Below are 18,381 nucleotides of genomic sequence, written 5' to 3'. Positions count from 1 at the left end.
CTAATACATTTAATAATATACATTGGCAGCATTGTATGTAAATATGTTTGTATTGACTATACAGGGCCAGGTGGAACTCTGAATTCTTAAAACTCACAAGAAGAAAACAGCCAGGGGTGAAAAATGTCTCTACTAAACACAAAAGCATACCGGACATTTAATATGAATCAGCACTAGATTGGAAACATGCTAGTGACATGTACTTCAGCTTCTTTTAAGCCTTGGTCAAAAGGTTCAAGAAAATATTTAATGTGACACTCTACATAATACCCATATCTGGTTAATTATGGAAATCAAATTTAATAATTTAAAAGTATTTCATAATTCACAATTATGCAATTGCTGGTTTTTGTACTGCAAATTCTAAACATTACCAGATTAAAAATAACCAGCAAATCTCTTTAAGTTAAACTTTTATTTTCTACAGTGTGTATTATGGTTTGTGTGGTGTACATCAGGGGAGTGGCCAAGCCTTTATGTCCTGATCCAACCATCCATACAAATGACGAGACAACACTGCATATTAGACAAATTTATTGTTTTGGTAAAGCCAGAACCAATGTCACCAACACAATGTTTAGAATCGGAACACAATGTCAGTGGAGAAAAAGTTGCAATTTGTTATAAAAAAAAATAGTGGGTGGTAATGGGGAAAATTATCTTTTCTTCAAAATTAGAAAACAAAACCCTGCAAATAATAATGACTGTTAAAAAAATGCAAGTCTTTCACAGTAGGTGACACAAAGTAAATGTATGAGGAGCATGTTTTTTTGTCCTAAGCTAAATCCCACCATTGGGATTTTTCCAATAATATTATTACTATCAACATCAATAAAAAAATAATTACAAGTTTCAAAGAGGCCCAGATCTCAAGCAGCAGTGATGAAAGCTGGGTAAGTTTGAGAGCCAAGAAACGGGGCCAGTGGCCATTTCGGGACAGTCTTATGCAGTGAGGTCACTGTTATTAAAACGCTCTTGATCGTACAACTCGGCAACAACCTTGCGACCGGCAAACCAGCGGTTGTTGAGAGCTTGGATGGCCTTGTTCATTTCATCAGCATCAGAGAACTCCACGAAGATCTTCACTATAATCTCAGCATCGTCTTCCTCACCCTGTCGTTCCTGGTATATGATAACCCGATTAACAGCACCGTACTTCCCACATTCCTCCATCACTTCGCCTTCCAGGTCATCGTCAATGTCCTCTGGGCCCACCATGTTGCGTAGCACCATAACTGTTGACTGAATGTGGGCAAAGAGATAGAAAAAAGGATTAAACTAATATGACATTAACATTATAAACTTGGCTTCTTACATAAACTTTTGATTTATTCATTCAATGCCTCGCAAGTAGTGCTAAAAAATTAGTATGATGCAAACTAATTTTTTAGAGTCACTTCTGAATTACTGCTCTTAACTTGCTTTTAGGACCGACCCTTTTACAATAGTGTCTATAATCTTTTAATGTTTTGTTCACCCAAAAATGTCATTAATTACTCACCCTCAAGTCTTTCCAAACCCGTAAGACTTCAGTTCATCTTCTGAACACAAATTAAGATCTTTTTGATGGAATCCCTCCATTGACAGCTACAACTACCCCTTTGATGCTTCAAAAAGTTCATAAAGAGATCGTAAAACTAATCCATTTGAATTGAGCAGTTTAGTCAATTTATGAAGACTCGATCGCTTTATTTTATATGATGAACAGATTTAATTTAGGCTTTAATTCACAGATAAACATCCATCTACTTGCACATCAGTCGTGATAAACGGAAGCTCAAGCATGTTCGTTGGTGTGCGAAAACCAATGCGGTTCATTCTCATGTTACGAAGCACGTTTGAGCATCCACAAGAACCAAGCCTAAATTAAATCTGTTCATTATATAAAGCGTTAGTCTCTTGGACTAAAATTTTGGACTAAACCGCTTGTGTAGCGGTCTATGGATAGACCGAAAGCTCTCGAATTCACCCAAAAAATCTTAATTTATGTTCTGATGAACAAAAGTCTTACGGAACGACATGAGGGTGAGTAATTAATGACAGAATTAGAACTTTTGGATGAACTCTCTCTTTAACATACAACCAAGGTGATGCTATCTAACCTTTGACAGTATGGCCGTTTGTTTTCCTCCACTTGCACTGACACTTAGCTGCTCCAGTTCACTGTCCTGTCCATTTCCAACTGGCGCACTCGGAACTACTTCAGGCCGCCTACTGTCTTCCTCTCTCTTGACTTCTGTATGTGTTTGAGCTGTAGATGTTGGTGTTCCCATAGAAGCAGATGTGACTGGTGGGGATGCTAGTACTGGGTTGACCAAACCAACCTGGGGGACTACAGGGAGAGTGGGGCGAGCAGGTGTCACACCTATCGAATGAATTAACAAGATAATTATTCAGTTAAGTTTCAATTCTCTCTTTAGAGAACAATTATAGTACAGATTTAAATGCTTTATAAGCTTTAATTTTTGTGAATTTCATCCAGCTAGATTTTCATTATTCTGAAAGTTTGCTGTTAATAAGATGCTGTAATGGTAACCCTTCAATGTGTATCAATTCAATGCCTGCTCACACCAACACAGCGCCATTAAGTAGTAGTTTTATGTAACAGGAACATCAGCTCTGGGCATGCGACTAAAAGCAGGAATATTATGGGTTGGACAGCACTATTTTTATTATTCTCATATAAAGAGATTAGAACACTCAAACATCTCAAAATGTTGCATTGGCGACATGCGAATGTTGGTCTGAAGATATTTAAATGTTCATTGCACCAAACATTCATCTAGGTGTGAACAGACCATCAGAGGGATTAAGAATTCAATTTAAACTGCGTTAGGCCAATAAAAGTAGTCAAAGATCACGATTCATTGACTTTTGCAGACCTGTGATGATGCCAGGGGCCTGGGCGGCCAGTACAGCCTGTGGAAGTCCCATTTGCTGACTGAGAATGTGTGCTGGTGAAGCAAGAGAACCCAGCACTGTCGCTCCAGCAACAGCCTCCTACAAATGCATTAAAACAATAACAAATATGAAATCCCTGAATTCAAATTCTGTTTTCAGACTGATCTAGTTTGATGAGCAAACAGACACAGTAACACAACATGCACAAGAGATTGTTCAGAATGTTTAACCATGTGCAGCTGTAAATGCATTAGCATATCATTCTGAAATTTACAAAATTTGACTACTTCCCTTATAATAGTAAAGCAGTGTTCAGCCTAATCTAAGATTTAATTCTCACCTGGGCAGTGATCTTGGCGGTGGCAGCAGCAGCCGCCACAGCTGCAGCAGGGGGCAGACCTCCAGGGGTCATAGGTGTCAAGAGAGGCATGGGAGGGGTAACAGCCTTCCCCACTCTTAGGTACTGACCTCCAAGGTCAAACAGGTTCATAGATGAGACGGCATCCAGCGATGACTGAGGCTTATCGTATTCTACCCATGATGAAATGGACAGACCAGTTCCTCAATTTAGGCTTTCGTTTTCATACATTTCTTGAATCTTTAGTAATGTCAACACATTTGATTCTTTCTCTCACTATTTTCCTTTAGTTGATGTAATTGAAAGGAAGACACTGGTAGCATTTTTCTAATGTCTCTAAATCTGTACATACATAAAAGTGTTTTGTAACCATTCACATTTTAACTTGCTATCTCTATAGGTAAAGAGCATGGCACAACTCAGTGAACTTCACTGGAAATATCTGGATCTGGAAAGACATTTCATAAGCATGATGCTGGAACACTGTGGAATTTAATTCACAGTTGTTCAGTAGTACAACATACAGCAATCTCCACACAGTGTTTACCATGCTTACTAGAGCAGCTCACCAATAAATCCGTAGCCCTTGTGCTTTCCCGTGGTGGGTTCCCGCACCAGCATGCAACTTTTAATCTTTCCGAAGGCCTCAAAGACACTCTTGATGTCCTCGTCAGATAGATCAGGGTGGATAGAGGCAACATAGATTCGGTTGAAGGCACGTGCCTCCTCTGCCAGTTGGTCAATGATAGGCTGCGCCTGTCCAATGTTACTTGGCCGCCCCACCTACAGTACACATACCAGCACATGGGCCACTAAGTGGAAGTGTATAAAGGAATGAGTGTGTGTGTGTGTGTGTGTGTGTGTGTAAAAGCATGTGGTTGAGAAAGGGAAGAACAGGAAAAACTGCTCTACCAGTCTAAAAAAGAACTTAAGTACAGTAGATCAACTTAAATGTAGCTCAGCTCTCAAACTAATTAAGTTATCTGAAGACATTTTCACTATGCTAGAAATTTACATACATGGAAAATACATTCTGTGATAACCTTTATATCTGTTGTTTTGCAAGCTTGTCATGTAAAAATAAAATAAGTTTGTTTTTTACCAAGGCAAAGAAAAAAGATACCATTTTAACAATAGCTAACTCTTGTCTAGTCACTATGAGATCATAGATGTTAAATGACAATAAAAGGTTGATGTTTGATCACTAAAATGTGTCTGTGATTGTTAAAAAACAGTTTGTTTTTTATTTGGTGGCATCTGTACTGCAGGTGGGGCGGCCAAGCAAACACCAGCCAGGTGCAGCCCATCATCAGCACATCCCAGACAGAGAAGAGCCTGCCTTAAACGAACAATTCTTTCTGCAGCTCCTAGAGAAAATGAGCTCCGAAAACAAACAGTATGACAGTATGGAAGCATAACATTGCATACACTCACATTCAGGTTAGAGGACAGAAACACACATGAAGAGGAGAGCATCTAAGTAGTGCACAAGCACACACACAATACTGGCAGGGCTACAGTAAGTCTACTGACACAGAAACAAAAACAAAACAAAAAAATAGCTCACTGTCAGAGAGCTGTTTAAACAGGAGTTTTAGACTGATTTTCCTGTATGGAACCCACCTTAATGTTCCTCCCACCCAGCATGACTGAGTTCATCTGCTCCAAGGCCAGCTGAGCTGCTTCAGGAACTTCATACTCAACAAAGGCAAAGCCCTGTGACAGAATTTCCAATGTGTACAATGTTTACATGCTTTCTGCCTTTCACGGTAGGGTGAATTTCACTAAAGTTTGTATGGGTCATATCCACCATCCTCACAAAAAATAATAAAAAATAATAATAATAAAAAATAAATAATAATAATATATATATGTATATATCTCATATAAAATATGTAATAACTTTTGCTTTTATTTAACTCAAAAGTTTGGGGACAGTAACAGAAATCTTTTGTAATATTATAAATGTCTTTACTATTTCAAATAAATGTTATTTTTAACTATTTATCAAAGAATCCTGCAAAAATATATCCCGGTTTCCACAAAAATATTATTTGTAGAATACATTGATACAGTAATAAGTAATGCTTCTTGAGTAGCTTCATGTATTTGAAGACTGGAGTAATGGCTAAAAAAAATAGCTTTGCATCAAATACATAACTTATATTTTAATTTATATTCCAAAAATTATTTCAAATTGTAATAATATTTCACAATAATACTGTTATTTTCTGTATCTGATCAAATAAATACAGGCTTGATGACTTTTTTTTGCACACATTAAAAATAGTAATGTTTCCAAAGTCTTGACCCGCACTGAACACATTCATATAATTTGTAGCATTACTACATATATCTACATTGTCTATTTGCAAATGTATTTAATTCTGCATATTTTGGAAAAAAAAATACAACTCAGAAATGTTCTAGACTCTAAAAGCATACCTTGTGTTTCATGGTGACTGAGTCCCAGGACATATCAATGCTCTTAATGGGACCAAAGGGGGCGAAGGCCTGCCGGATGGTATCCTCCCCCAGCTCGTAATAAATGGAGCCCACATACACACGACACATGATGGCCAGAGCTCTCTGCCTCTGTGCTGCCACCTAGTGGTCATGAAAGGAAGAGACAACAGGAGAGAATGTTGGCTACTGAATAAAAAAATGGGGAAAAACAAAGCACCAAAAACAATGAGATCAAATATAACAAGGGATTAAAGATTTTTTTTAGCTTCTGTTTTTAGTGCTAGTTTTCACTTCCTTTGGTCCTCTATGCTTACTCATTACTTACATCACTTACCATTAATGACAAGCACAGCATCGTGAATTAGGAACATGTGGCACAGCCCCTTCTTACCATTTCGAGAGTGCTGCTTGCACGTTCCTAAATTAGCGTGAGTGCTTGCAGGCTAAAACATGTAGCGTTATAACTAACCTGAATTCTATCCAAGAATGCTGATAGCCCAAATAGTTAACATTTCAAAGTAACCCCTTAGCACAACTAAATACCCTGCATAATGAGCTGATGTGAAATCAGTTCTCTTTTCATGAGGTGAGCTTTTGGACTTACATATCAGATCACAGTTGAGGGAGAATCAGCATAAATCTATCTATTTTGCACTTCTTTTTTTACACCAAACAACACATTTATCATTCTTTAATCATTATTTATCATTCAAGTTTAAAATTGTATGTCAGTCACATGACGAAAGTATACGATTACACACAAGGCTCAAAGCTTAGGCAGATTCAATTTGGATTGTCGTAGTGACCGCTATCCCTCTTTTTCAGCAGACAAAGATGACAATTATATGCCACAGCATATTCACAAAGGAGAAATGGATCATCCACACCATTCACAACACACAATCCCCACAAGATTTCTTCTGACAAAAATGGAGCTTCAGGTTGAGAAATAAACTTCAATCAATGACCAGTTAAATGAGGGTGCACACACACACACATACAGGTGTCCATGCAGTGATTCAGGATGGCAAATATGGAAAGGACTGTCAGTAAGTGAGAAGTGTCCTGTGTAATTGTCATATTAAAACTCTCTCTATAATAACCTATAATATCCTGTTCCTGTTATTTAAAATAGCTCCCATGGCATTCATTAACACTGAAACAGTACAGTCAGTTTATGGAGGTAGTTCATGTTGTGTCATCTTGCATCCTGCTTAATGAAATGGGTGACCAAAAACAAACATTTCAATCACAACAAAGCCAAGTCTGCTTTTTAAATATGCTGCTGCAATGTCTAGTGTATCAGGCCAATGCCGGTTAAAGAAGGGTAACGGTCATTATGCCAAAATGCGTACAGAAGGTAAATAATAGTTAATTAATCTATTGACCGATTGTAAAGATGAGAGAGGATCTCCAAAGCCCATTGTCACTGCTGCCATCTGAAACACAGTAAAGATGGAAAAGTGCTGAAAAAGGTTAGATATCTCTTTTATCCTTTGAAGACAGACATAGTATTCCAGACAGTCTCTCTGACTGGTGGTCAATGCCTCCGAACTCAACTTTAAACTCTGCCCACCTCTTTAAATCACCACTTAAATTTAAATGAAACCTGAAACATTTCACAGTTAAAGCAACAGAGACACTAACAGGCATTGCTTTCAACAAAGGCAACAAGTAGGCTGCTCAGATTTTCCAAGAAATAAACTGAGCATAGGGTGTGTATAAGTATCCTTTTGATAACTCATCTGTTGTGGACTTTTCAGTCATCATGACTTCTGCTTGGGGAAGTTTAGTGCATGCAGTACTGTGTCCAATTTCTTGATTCAGATACATTTAAAAAGAAACAATTAATCTAGGTTTGGTAGTAACAAGTATGAGTCCCAGAAATACCAGACCTCAAACAAATAATGCATGAGTTCCAGTGGAGTGTTTCAGTCTAATCTTGAGGCTAATCTGACAAAAAAAAAAAAAAAAGAGCATTCACAAAACGTGATGTGTGGGAAAAACTTAAGGGACTTCCCGAAGGTCAAAAACTTGGCCTTATCAATTTCACACAGCTTACAGGAGTTGTCCTTACAGATATGTTTAAAGAGAGTGATAATTTAAAATGTCATAGTTATTCATGAATCCTATTGTATAAATAAAATAGCACCCAATATTTTATAAGATGCAAGTATGAAATATTAATTCCTTTTTGCAGACTTCTGTAGGATTTATAATGCTGAAAAGACAATGGACCCTTCACATGACATGCCAGTGGGTACACCATGTGGTTTTAGTTACACTACTGGTGACAAAATCAGATGCATCAATTCTGTAAATGTACTCAAACAAGAAAGCAACATTTAATATATTTAAAGCATTCTTCATATTCAGATCATCGTATCAGCTCACCTGTAAGTTAGTGAGCTGCTGCTGCTGGTGAGCGATGGTCTGTTTCACTAAAACACTCTTGATGCTCTGTTCCATTGCATACTTCTTAGCCTAAACAAGAGAACAAAAATTAAGGCAGGAGGCTGATGAGTTTTAAAGGGATAGTTCACCCAAAAATTTAAATTACCCCATGATTTACTCACACTCAAGTCACATTGTTCTTTCAGACAAATACAATTGGAGTTATATTTAAAAATGTCCTGGCTCTTCCAAGCTTTATAATGTGAGTGAATGGCTCACTTGGGCTAGGTAAATCAGGTGAGTACATCATGGGCTAATTTTCAGTTTTGGGTGACTATCCATTTAAGAGTGGCTATTTACTATATCATTCCAAATGCACTTTTTCCCATAGGTGCTACATATTTGAGTGTTTATTACTACAATGGCTATGTTTACATGGCAGAACTGAATTCATTCTGATTGATGAATCTGAATGTAGTGTTTACATGAATGCTAAACATGTGATCGGGTTGATGTGCGAGTTTATAATTCACAAGCTTAAAATCGGGATAGATTTTTTAACAAGCGCACACTGCACAAATATAAAGAGTTTCCTGCTGTTTGCCCATAAAAACTATTCTCCTACATTGGTTCTTTATTGGTTTTAAACAGCAGTTTATTGTTTTCTGTTCATAATATGGAGACAGTGAGCATATGAACCATTTTGCCGTGCTGCTTATATTTATCATGCAGTAAAAAAGCCCCCCCCCCCCCATGTCCAAAACCAGTTGTCTGTGGATGAGAATCCGAAATAAGGACTGGTGGGACGTTGCCCTGCTCCACTTCACAGACGCTGAGGGAAAGGAGAATTTTAGAATGACGGGACACTCATTTAAATGACACTTTACTAGACCGATTACTAACGGATTATTTGGTTGCATGTAAACGTAGTCACTGAAAATTCCCCATAATGGTGCATTGCACATGCTTGTTTGCAGAGAATTCTAAAACGCACAGGTGGAACCGAAATGGTTGCTGATGAACAGTGGTCAAGTTTGGTAAAAAAGGATTCCAAAAAAAAATTTGCACCAACCTTCAAAATGAAAAAAGCTCCAATCCGGCTTATGCAGAAGCATCCTTTGGCCTTGACTCTTAATTATTAATCTATTATTAGATGGAGCTGTGGAACAGCAGTAGTACGCAAGGAGCAGGTGACGCAGGTTGGAGTTTGGCCCATGACCTGTATTGATCCCAATCCCCAAATAAATAAACAAAAAAACAGAACTATTATTACCTTCTGTAGCGCCTCCTGCTGCTCCGGAGTAAGAGGCGGTAATCCAAGCTTTGCACCTGTGCCTTGTCCATTCTCCATCATCAGACCTTTGCCTCACTGAGAATGGACATATAAGAATAAAATAAGAATAAAAAGAAACAATTCAAGTTGTATTGAGACTAGATAGTGAGTCTACTTAGCATCTGCATATGTTAATTTATGGCTTCTTCAATCTCAAAACAGACAAACAAACAAACCAAAGGCATTCAAGTTATACAATTAGGCAAAGGACCAATTCTGCAGCTTACCTATGAGGCGAACCTTACTGTGCCAACCAGGATCGGGAAGCCCGTGTAGAGTTGCTGGCAAAGCACTCACAATTTAACAATGATCTGTGGTTCATGGAAACGCATAGGATAATTTAAATCACTGTTCAAGTGCAATGAGATGAAGCTATTAAAGGGATAGCTGTCTCACTTTCTTCCATGGAACACAAAAGGTTAAGGCCTCAATCACCAATTACTTTTTTAATTAATCTCCTTTTGTGTTCCACAGGGTAAAGTCTGTCAAACCGTTAGCAGCAACATTAAACAAATTTTATTTTGGGGGAACTATCCCTTTAAGAAACTGCTAGTAGTCATTATAATACAGTATATTGTCTTTCCTGACAGAAACATGCTAACACACTGCACTTTCTTCATGCTCAATCCAACTTACTACTAGATTATTTCTTCTGCAAGATGCAAACTGCTAATAATCTATCATAAACCTGATTCACGAACCAGTACTATTCGTACTGAAAACAAAGTTCCCATAAAGATCTTATAAGAAATATTACAAAACTGGACCACTCATAGAATGTTTCATTCGCGTTTGGTGGTCTTTTCTGGCTTAACGTAAACACACAATCATCACTAAAGTGAACTGAGAGTTTTAGCACCTTCAGACTGGCTATATATCAACAAAGACAGGCTGAAAACACGGCAGTGGCGCGCTTGTGCTGGTAAATTACAGCAGCAAACATCCTAGCTGACTTACAGCTTTTAGATACAGTGATTTAGTCAAACGGTGCAGGATTCATATTTAAGTGTCTTAAACAAACGGTAGCCGCTTTGTAATATATGGTAAATACTAGAGAATTCTGAAATAAGCGCCATAGCAATGTGCTGCTAGCCTAGTTAGCAATGAACAGAGGCTAACGAGCCTTCATGCAGGCCTCGTGTACACCCGACTTAAGATAAATTGAAATAATAAGAGGCGTATTGCGACTAATTTCACCTGTGCTAACTACAACCACGGAGATGTTAAAACTATTTTTATATTTAAGTAAACACGTTAGGTAATCATCATTACCGCAGTGTTCCGCGTTACCGCCATGTAGTGATCCACATTGAAGACGCTTGCAGCCCCACAGAAACACGGCTGAACCTAGAGCGGTACGCGCGGCTTCCGGTGGCGCCGTGGCTGCTGCTGATCACGTGATCGAGAACGATAGTAGCGGTAGTAGCAAATTGACTCATGGCGAATATTCTCACATTTTATGAATGTATTTTTAAGCTTGTAATCTTTGAAAAACAGTGTAATGTTTGTTTGTTTTTTGCTTATTTGTGTGGAAAATGTGACGTTCGTACAAGCCAACCCTAGTGTATTTGAGCCAAGACACGCCTCCTGTAGGCTTTACAAGTTCAAACCAGCATCTGCCTTTCTAGTTTTGTAAAAATCATGGATTTCAAACAAACATCTTCTTCTCTGGTGCAACAGCAATCGTTTTCTCATTTAAGTATACTGCCGCCCCTGGGCATAACATTGGAACGAATTTAGAGGCATTGCATTGTCAGTGTCGTTCATCCATTTAATAAACACTGCTGTAGCTTATCATCTGATTAATAAGCAATATCACACCTTTTTTTAATACTAATATTTATTTAACTTATACAATATCGTAAAAAGTCCTATAACTTTTAGTAGAAAACCTGGCAGAAATGCTCTGTCTGATCTTTACATTAACTGGGGTGCGTTTTCCAAAAGCAACTATGTTCGCAAGTTCAGTCGTTAACAACAGAGATCAACGGAACTTGAGAAAATTATAGTCGGCAAACGGTGGGAGAAACGCACCACTGAATTCAACTGATAAAAGCAGCAGGTTTACGAGAAAACGCAGAAACAGTCCTTAATGCGGAAGTAGGAAGTAAATAAAAAAACATTTACACCTTCAAGACGATCCTCGATCTTTGTGTACTTCGTGTCTGTTCGATTTTGTGTTTAACGCCATAAATGATTATTGAACTTAAGTGTAGTAGTAGTAGTAGATGTGCGGCGACTGAAGCAGCGCTGAAGTGATCGTCACTGTCATACTTGTAGACCTGTAGGCTACTGCACTCTCTGGGCAAACGTTTCACCTGTAATTCCGGAGCTTGTGTCAATAAAGTTACTGTAACGGCGGTTAAAATGTTAGCTGACTGTTAGAAACTTTTTAATAATCTATGCGGTCTATGGAGCATATGCACCTGCTTCAGAAAAGGTTAATGCATTTTAATACCGAGAGTAATAAGAAGCATGGATGTTCTTCTGGCGGCAATAGAGATACTAACGAACCCATCTGGACACCAAGAGCACTGTGAGTAAGCCTGTCCTGATAGTTAAGAAATCACGAGATCATTGTTATGTGTATGTAATATGTTTTTGTATCTAATTACATCTAGTGATTATGGTGAGTGAAGAGAAGCCAGACCCAAGACCTTCTTGTGGTCAACCCAGTGTGTTTGGCATTTGTGTGGAGTTAAAAAAAGATGCTGATGTTAAGGATGAGGAAGCCTCTGACATGTGTCCAGCCAACTCGGATTTACTCCTCCAGGATTCAAGAACCATGCTCACAGATATGGAAGAGGCTGGAGTCCCAAAACAAGGTAAAACGGCCAAACAACAAATCTGTGCTCACATTTTACAGAAGCCAACACCGTCAATAAGATTCCATTTAGGTTGGGCTCTTCCACAACTAGCCACAATAAATCTGTGCAGTGAATTTGCTTTTGACTTGAGGGAAGTGGACTGTACTCTTTAAGAGATTTTACATTAGTAATAATTGACAGGATATTACTTCACTTGAAAGCATAAGCTATGCCATGACTGCTTGAAATCCAATTAACAATTAATCACTGGCATGAATGAGCAATTGTCTGATACGTCTGTTACAATCACAGACAGCAGGACAATGTTTTTTCTTGCTGAAATCAAAGTTTGTGTGTCCAACCAAACTGTATGTTATTTTGGTGGAAACTCATATTTCACATTATAATACGGTTAATACTAAAGTAAATCACTCTTTTGCGGATGTTTAACAAAACATTGTTGTGGGAAAAAATCCTGTTCAGCTATGGTCATGATAATATTTTTTGTAATTTCATTAGATCAATGCAGTTTGTTAATATTAATACATTGTAAAAAAGAAAAAAAATAATATTTTTTGTTTACTTTTGTGTTGTAAAGATCTTGATCCTGAAGCAAAACCGTTTGAGAACCACTAACTTGAAGTGTTATCCATATAGCATACAGTACCATTCAACAGTTTCATCACTGATTTATTGATTGAGGGTTCAAAAGCATTTATTCAAAATAGATTTTTTTTCTTACTTTACCATCACTTTTGGTCAATTTATTGTATCCTTGCTAAATAAAAGTAATAATAATAAATAAATAAATAACCATTACTGATCCCATACTCTTGAAAACTGGTTTATTTCAAAAGACAACGGGATGCCTTATTTTAAGTGATTTGTTGTCAACAAATGCGAATAGAAAGATGTTCTATTGTTCATGTTAAACTCACTGCATGCTACATGCCCATTGTCTTTTTTCTTATTAGAAACTGGTAAAAGAAAAAGGAGTTGCCCAAGAAAAAGCACAAAAACAGGAGTCCGCTCTAACAGATCAATTCACCATTGCTTTAAATGCGGACGAAACTTCAAAACATCAGTTCATTTTAAAAGACATAAATTAGTTCATTCAGGAGACAGGCCTCATGGTTGCACTGAATGTGGCAAGAGGTTCATCACATCTTCTGAACTAAAAGTGCATCTGCGTGTTCATTCAGGAGAAAAACCCTACCACTGTTCTGAATGTGGCAAGAGCTTTGCTCAGTCAGGGTCTTTTTCTAATCACCGCAGACTTCATAAAGGTGAAAAACGGTATCACTGCCCTGAGTGTAACAAGGGTTTCCAGCAACTTATAGATCTACGAATTCACCGAAGGATTCATACGGGAGAGAAGCCTTACCTGTGCTCACAATGCTGGAAGGCCTTTACTACATCCGGTGCATTACGAGTTCACTTACGAACTCACACTGGTGAAAAACCTTATGAGTGCAAAGAATGCGGGAAGACGTTCTGCCAGCTGGGTGGACTTAAAGTTCACAGGCGCGTTCATTCAGGAGAAAGGCCTTACGCGTGCCCCGTGTGCGAGAAGCGCTTCAAGGGACATGCCAATTTGATCGCACACAAGCGCATTCACACAGGAGAAAAGCCTTATTCATGCACTGTGTGCAGAAAAACATTCACTGACAGCAGAAGACTAAAAGAGCACCAGCCACCTGAGTCAGAAAAGAAACAGTTTAGTTGCGGCATCTGTAGTGAAGCTTTCGGTGTGCTCTGTCAACTTAAAGAGCACCAGCAATGTCACAAAGGAGAGAAGCATTATCATTGTACTGATTGTGGCAAGGCCTTTACTCATATGTATTTACTGAGGAGTCACCAGCGCGCTCACTCGGATGAGAAGCCCTATTCTTGCACTGAATGTGGAAAGTGCTTCCGCCGTTCATATGAACTGAAAATGCACGTGAACACTCACAGTGAAGCACGACCTCATCCTTGCTCTGAGTGTGGAAAGAGCTTCCGCAGGGCTGCGGAGCTTAGGATACATCAGAGAGTTCATACGGGAGAAAAGCCTTATACCTGCTCCATCTGTGGCACAGGCTTCAAACAGACGTCACAAGTCAAAGTGCACGAGCGCACTCACACGGGAGAAAGGCCGTTCCTCTGCCCGGAGTGTGGGAAGACCTTTAAAGACAAGAGAAGCCTGCTAACACACCAGAGAGTGAACCATTAATAAAGAAATCCTTCTATTAATATAAAAATGAAACATCCCTTTTTCATGATCATTTTGTGAAATCCAAATAAGCTTTACAGATATTTATTGAAAAGGGTTTCAACAATGTTCTTCATGCTTATTTAATTAACCATGAACAATTCTTGCGCATGCCCCTGTGGAACACAGTCTTTAAGACACTAACAGTTTACAGGCGGTAGACAACTAATGTCACTGTGACAATATCTTAGGACACTGAAGAGACCTTTCTACTGACTCTGAAAACCACCAGCAGAGAGATGCGCAGGGTCCCTGATCCCCTGTGTCAACATGCCATAGTCCTGCTGCAGGGAGGCATGAGGACTGCTTAGAGCAATAAACTGCAGTGTCTGTAATGTAAGACCCCTAAGAAAATGTAATTTTTATGTTCATACAAATATGTACACATTAGGAACTTTGCTGGGGAAAAAGCAGTTAAAATTGAGATGGTGGCTCTTTCTTTTTTTCTTGCTGAGTTTATATTATTTTGGAATATATTATTGAGTTTTGAAATCAGTTGTGAAGTTTTAACATGCTAATTGTTGTAGGCTATTTCTCTGTTGGTTGTAAATTCAAACAACTGATGACCTTATTCTTGCTTGTGTCTTAAACTATCCACTCAAGGAGGTTTTAGGGGTTATGTTCTGGAATATCATAGATCTCATTCATTATTTAAGGGTTATTCAGCAGGAAATGGTCTGTCTGACCTTTCTTTGAAGAGAAATTGCTTATGGATTTTCAGGGTTTTCATACAGTTTGGACTAGTTTGTATTTTATATGATAACAGTGAAGTATTTGCATTTAATATACATGAATGATTTCTATTTATTTGATATATTATGCATTTTCTTATCGTATAATTAAATCATACTGGAAAACTATTTTAAAGTACAACGTAAAGACCTTTATTTTATACATGTATTATAGAACAATTATCACAAACCTTTACACAAATAAATTCTCTCTACAAGTGTTAGATTATTTCTTTATTTCTCAGTTCCGTCAAATACTCTGTCCCTTCAGTCTAGAATGCACGGCCGTGGGAAGAGAGATGACCACTGAGACAATGTTCTATGTTCAAACTCCAGCTCTCTGCATCCCATCTTGTTTCCAATACAAAAGCTCATCCTGTAACTTTGAAATTCCTTCAAGTAGCCTATTTCTTCTTACAACACTTTCTTACCAAAGAGGCCTACAAGGAAGTTCATCTCATTGAAGGCCGGGTATACTAATACATACCACATGACCAACCCGCAACCCCCCCCCCCCAAAAAAATGACATAGAGCAGCATTATTTAAAACACAAATAACAAATTCGTCTCATATACACTACCAGTCAAACGTTTTGGATCTGTAAGATTTTTTTTGTGTGATTATTTATTTATGTTTTTCAAGGTTGAACGTGGTCCACATATGCGACCACAGATAACTATGTACAAGACCAGGTTTTGCTTGTAAAAACAATAAATAATAATAATAATTAAAGCTGCGAGCAGCATTTAGCGGTGTTCAAGCAGTTAAGGCAGTTAAGGCAGTTAAGCTCAAAAGCATCAAAAGACATTAAGTTTTATGTAGCAAGCATTTAACCACTGAGATCATAGACACACACACACATACACACATGTTGTTGTTGTTGTTTTCAATGCTATTGGGATGTGTCATCATGAAAATATACTTTAATGGTCTATAAGCATTTCTAATATTTCTTTGTGAAGCAAGATGTGGACGGGACCTTTCAAACAAGCTATCCCACAATAATCTAGGTGGTCTAGGTAGGGAGTTACAGCTGTTCCAAGCCGGAGGTCTCACGGATTAAATATATATATATATGCAATATAGTTTTTAACATATATTAATGCAAATACTTTTTTTCTTTCATATGTGCAAAAAATTGAAATGAATGAAATGATACCACAGAGACATTCTTCATTATGCAAACGATTGAACTTGAATAAATTAATTTATTGTTAATGTTACTTATTTTCATATGCATTGTTTAAAAACAACAACATTGTATTATTCTGGCAATAAAATGCAGTTTTGTTTTCTATGACTTGGTTTGATTCCATGTATTTTTTAATGGCACGTTTTTCATATTAACTAATAAAAATGCTTAAACACATTTTGTTATAGCTATAGATATTTGAAATAAATGGTAGGTAAAAAAAATGCTTATTACAGATTTCCCATTTAAAACGCAATTTTTAGTTTTCATTTTAATCATATAATTTTATTGAAAAAAATGTCTCAAATTTTCATGTTTACTCAATAATGCATGCTTACAGACACACTTTTGGGATGTTATTGTGAAAATCTAATTTAGTTTAATATAGTTGATAAAATCTAATTTAGTTTAGTTGAATATTTAGGCAATATAGTTTAATAATATTAAAGTATATTACCAGTCCATCATAATAATAAAATAGCTTTAAGAAGTAAAATGGCCAGCAGAGGGCAGTAGAAGACCACTTATTGGCTCACTTTCATTTTAAACAACTTGGTTTCACTAATATCCTGCACTAAGGCAAACCAGTTTTTTCATGTTAACTCCATAATACATGCTCACACACACACACACACACACACACACACACACACACACACACACACACACACACACACACACACACACACACACACACACACACACACACACACACACACGGGATATGTTATTTTTGAAATCTCTTTTAATGGTCTATAAGCATTTCACATATTTCTTTGTGATGTAATAATATACAACTAATTAAAAAAAAATAGCTTTAAGCATTTGTTTGTTAGCCAATGCTGAAAGCTGATAAAAAGATTAAACATGTCTAATACTGCTGCTCCCTCTAGTGGACAACAGTGGTATTACAGCCTATATAGAGTTGAAATGAATGAATGGAAATTAGTTTTTTTCACATATATCTCGGGAACGAGAAAGTGAAAAAATCTGAAACTCAGAACTTAGATAGTGTCCGAGGAGCCCTGTTGAACGAGACCATCCCGGTGTTGGTGGCCGATCGGGGCCGGGAGTTATGCCCGTTCAAAGGCATATCTTTTGGGGCTTATATCTCGGGAATGCCCTGGCCGAATCGCACCAAACTCGAATCGAAGCTAGGTGAGGGCGAGCCCTTTCTAACGTGCTATCCCACAAGAATCTAGGTGGTCTAGGTCGTGAGTTACAGCCGTTCAAATTCGGGGGTCTCTCGAATTAGCGATCCGCGGAGGGGCACTCCCGAGCCCCGCGACGATAGATTTCGATCAAGGCCCAATAAGGGACTTTACCAACCAAATTTGAGCGCGCAGGGAGTTCGCGTTTTCGAGTTATGAGTGAATTTGTACTGGGAGGGCGTGGCCTAACGTTATACTTTCGTCGTTTTCAGCCTGAGCCTTCCTGTGACACAATTGTGAATAATACATGAATTTTAACAAAATGTGATTGTAAATGTTAAAATAATGATTTTATAAAGTCTAAATATGAATTATATATAACAATATTAGGGAGTAGTATGATGAAATGACAGCAGGGGGCAGTAAAATACCACTTATTGGCTGTTATAGTCTGTTACCAAACAGCTGTTAGCTGTTATAACCATCCAACTACACCCTGTTATAGCAATCCAAATGAAGAAGTTATACGTTTTCTGACAATTATTGATCTATTCTAGAGAGTCCAGAGAATTGTACTGCATTGGTTTTAATAGAAAAGAACCACCGCTCATCCGTCAAAAATGTCTTGTAGAGAGGTGCTGCTACATTAAATCATCAGGAATTGTAAAAATACAGCAGCCGCACACTCAAAACACTGTGCAAAATCAATTTTAATAGCAAGCTTTCGGTCTTCCGACCTTCTTCAGGCATACAAACAAAGTGAATGTGACCATACAAAAAGGCCCTTGTCAATCAC

At 37.8% G+C, this 18,381-nt stretch overlaps 2 protein-coding genes across 4 annotated transcripts; one reads left to right on the top strand and one right to left on the bottom strand.

Annotated features, from left to right (window-relative positions):
* Positions 1-517: 517 nt before the first annotated feature.
* puf60b (poly-U binding splicing factor b) lies at positions 518-11,605 on the bottom strand. 3 transcript variants are annotated; one of them, XM_077229120.1, is made up of 12 exons: positions 11,582-11,605; positions 9,680-9,763; positions 9,393-9,488; positions 8,120-8,209; positions 7,114-7,164; positions 5,705-5,866; positions 4,883-4,975; positions 3,829-4,042; positions 3,242-3,432; positions 2,883-3,000; positions 2,103-2,365; positions 518-1,242 (listed from the first exon to the last, which is right to left on the bottom strand). In XM_077229120.1, the coding sequence occupies exons 3-12, from the start codon at positions 9,471-9,473 to the stop codon at positions 943-945; spliced, it is 1,563 nt and encodes a 520-aa protein (XP_077085235.1). In that variant the 5' UTR covers positions 9,474-9,488; positions 9,680-9,763; positions 11,582-11,605; the 3' UTR covers positions 518-942. The 3 variants fall into 3 exon arrangements, with proteins under 3 accessions (XP_077085235.1, XP_077085234.1, XP_077085236.1); XM_077229119.1 differs by lacking the exon at positions 11,582-11,605 and adding an exon at positions 10,725-10,809; XM_077229121.1 differs by lacking the exons at positions 7,114-7,164; positions 11,582-11,605 and adding an exon at positions 10,725-10,809.
* On the top strand, positions 11,544-16,542 carry LOC143737539 (uncharacterized). The gene is made up of 3 exons (XM_077229122.1): positions 11,544-11,988; positions 12,074-12,277; positions 13,234-16,542. Exons 1-3 carry the CDS (start codon positions 11,928-11,930, stop codon positions 14,469-14,471), a joined length of 1,503 nt encoding a protein of 500 aa, XP_077085237.1. The 5' UTR covers positions 11,544-11,927; the 3' UTR covers positions 14,472-16,542.
* The last annotated feature ends 1,839 nt before the right edge of the window (positions 16,543-18,381 follow it).

This window comes from Siphateles boraxobius, unplaced genomic scaffold, assembly GCF_051911475.1.
Source record: "Siphateles boraxobius isolate OS27281-9 unplaced genomic scaffold, OSU_SipBor_1 130, whole genome shotgun sequence".
Lineage (NCBI taxonomy): Eukaryota > Metazoa > Chordata > Actinopteri > Cypriniformes > Leuciscidae > Siphateles > Siphateles boraxobius.
Note: the sequence above shows the minus strand (reverse complement) of the source record. Positions and strands in the feature narration are given on the sequence as shown.

Excerpts from the sequence above, each read along its gene's own strand:
- puf60b (XM_077229120.1), bottom strand. The coding sequence starts at position 9,473 with ATGATGGAGAATGGACAAGGCACAGGTGCAAAGCTTGGATTACCGCCT. Across the intron at positions 4,976-5,704 it reads CAGTCACCATGAAACACAAG|GGCTTTGCCTTTGTTGAGTA; the intron begins GTATGCTTTTAG and ends ATTCTGTCACAG. Across the intron at positions 3,433-3,828 it reads CAAGGGCTACGGATTTATTG|AATACGATAAGCCTCAGTCA; the intron begins GTGAGCTGCTCT and ends CATCATGGGTAG.
- LOC143737539 (XM_077229122.1), top strand. The coding sequence starts at position 11,928 with ATGGATGTTCTTCTGGCGGCAATAGAGATACTAACGAACCCATCTGGA. Across the intron at positions 11,989-12,073 it reads ATCTGGACACCAAGAGCACT|TGATTATGGTGAGTGAAGAG; the intron begins GTGAGTAAGCCT and ends AATTACATCTAG. Across the intron at positions 12,278-13,233 it reads GGCTGGAGTCCCAAAACAAG|AAACTGGTAAAAGAAAAAGG; the intron begins GTAAAACGGCCA and ends TTTTCTTATTAG.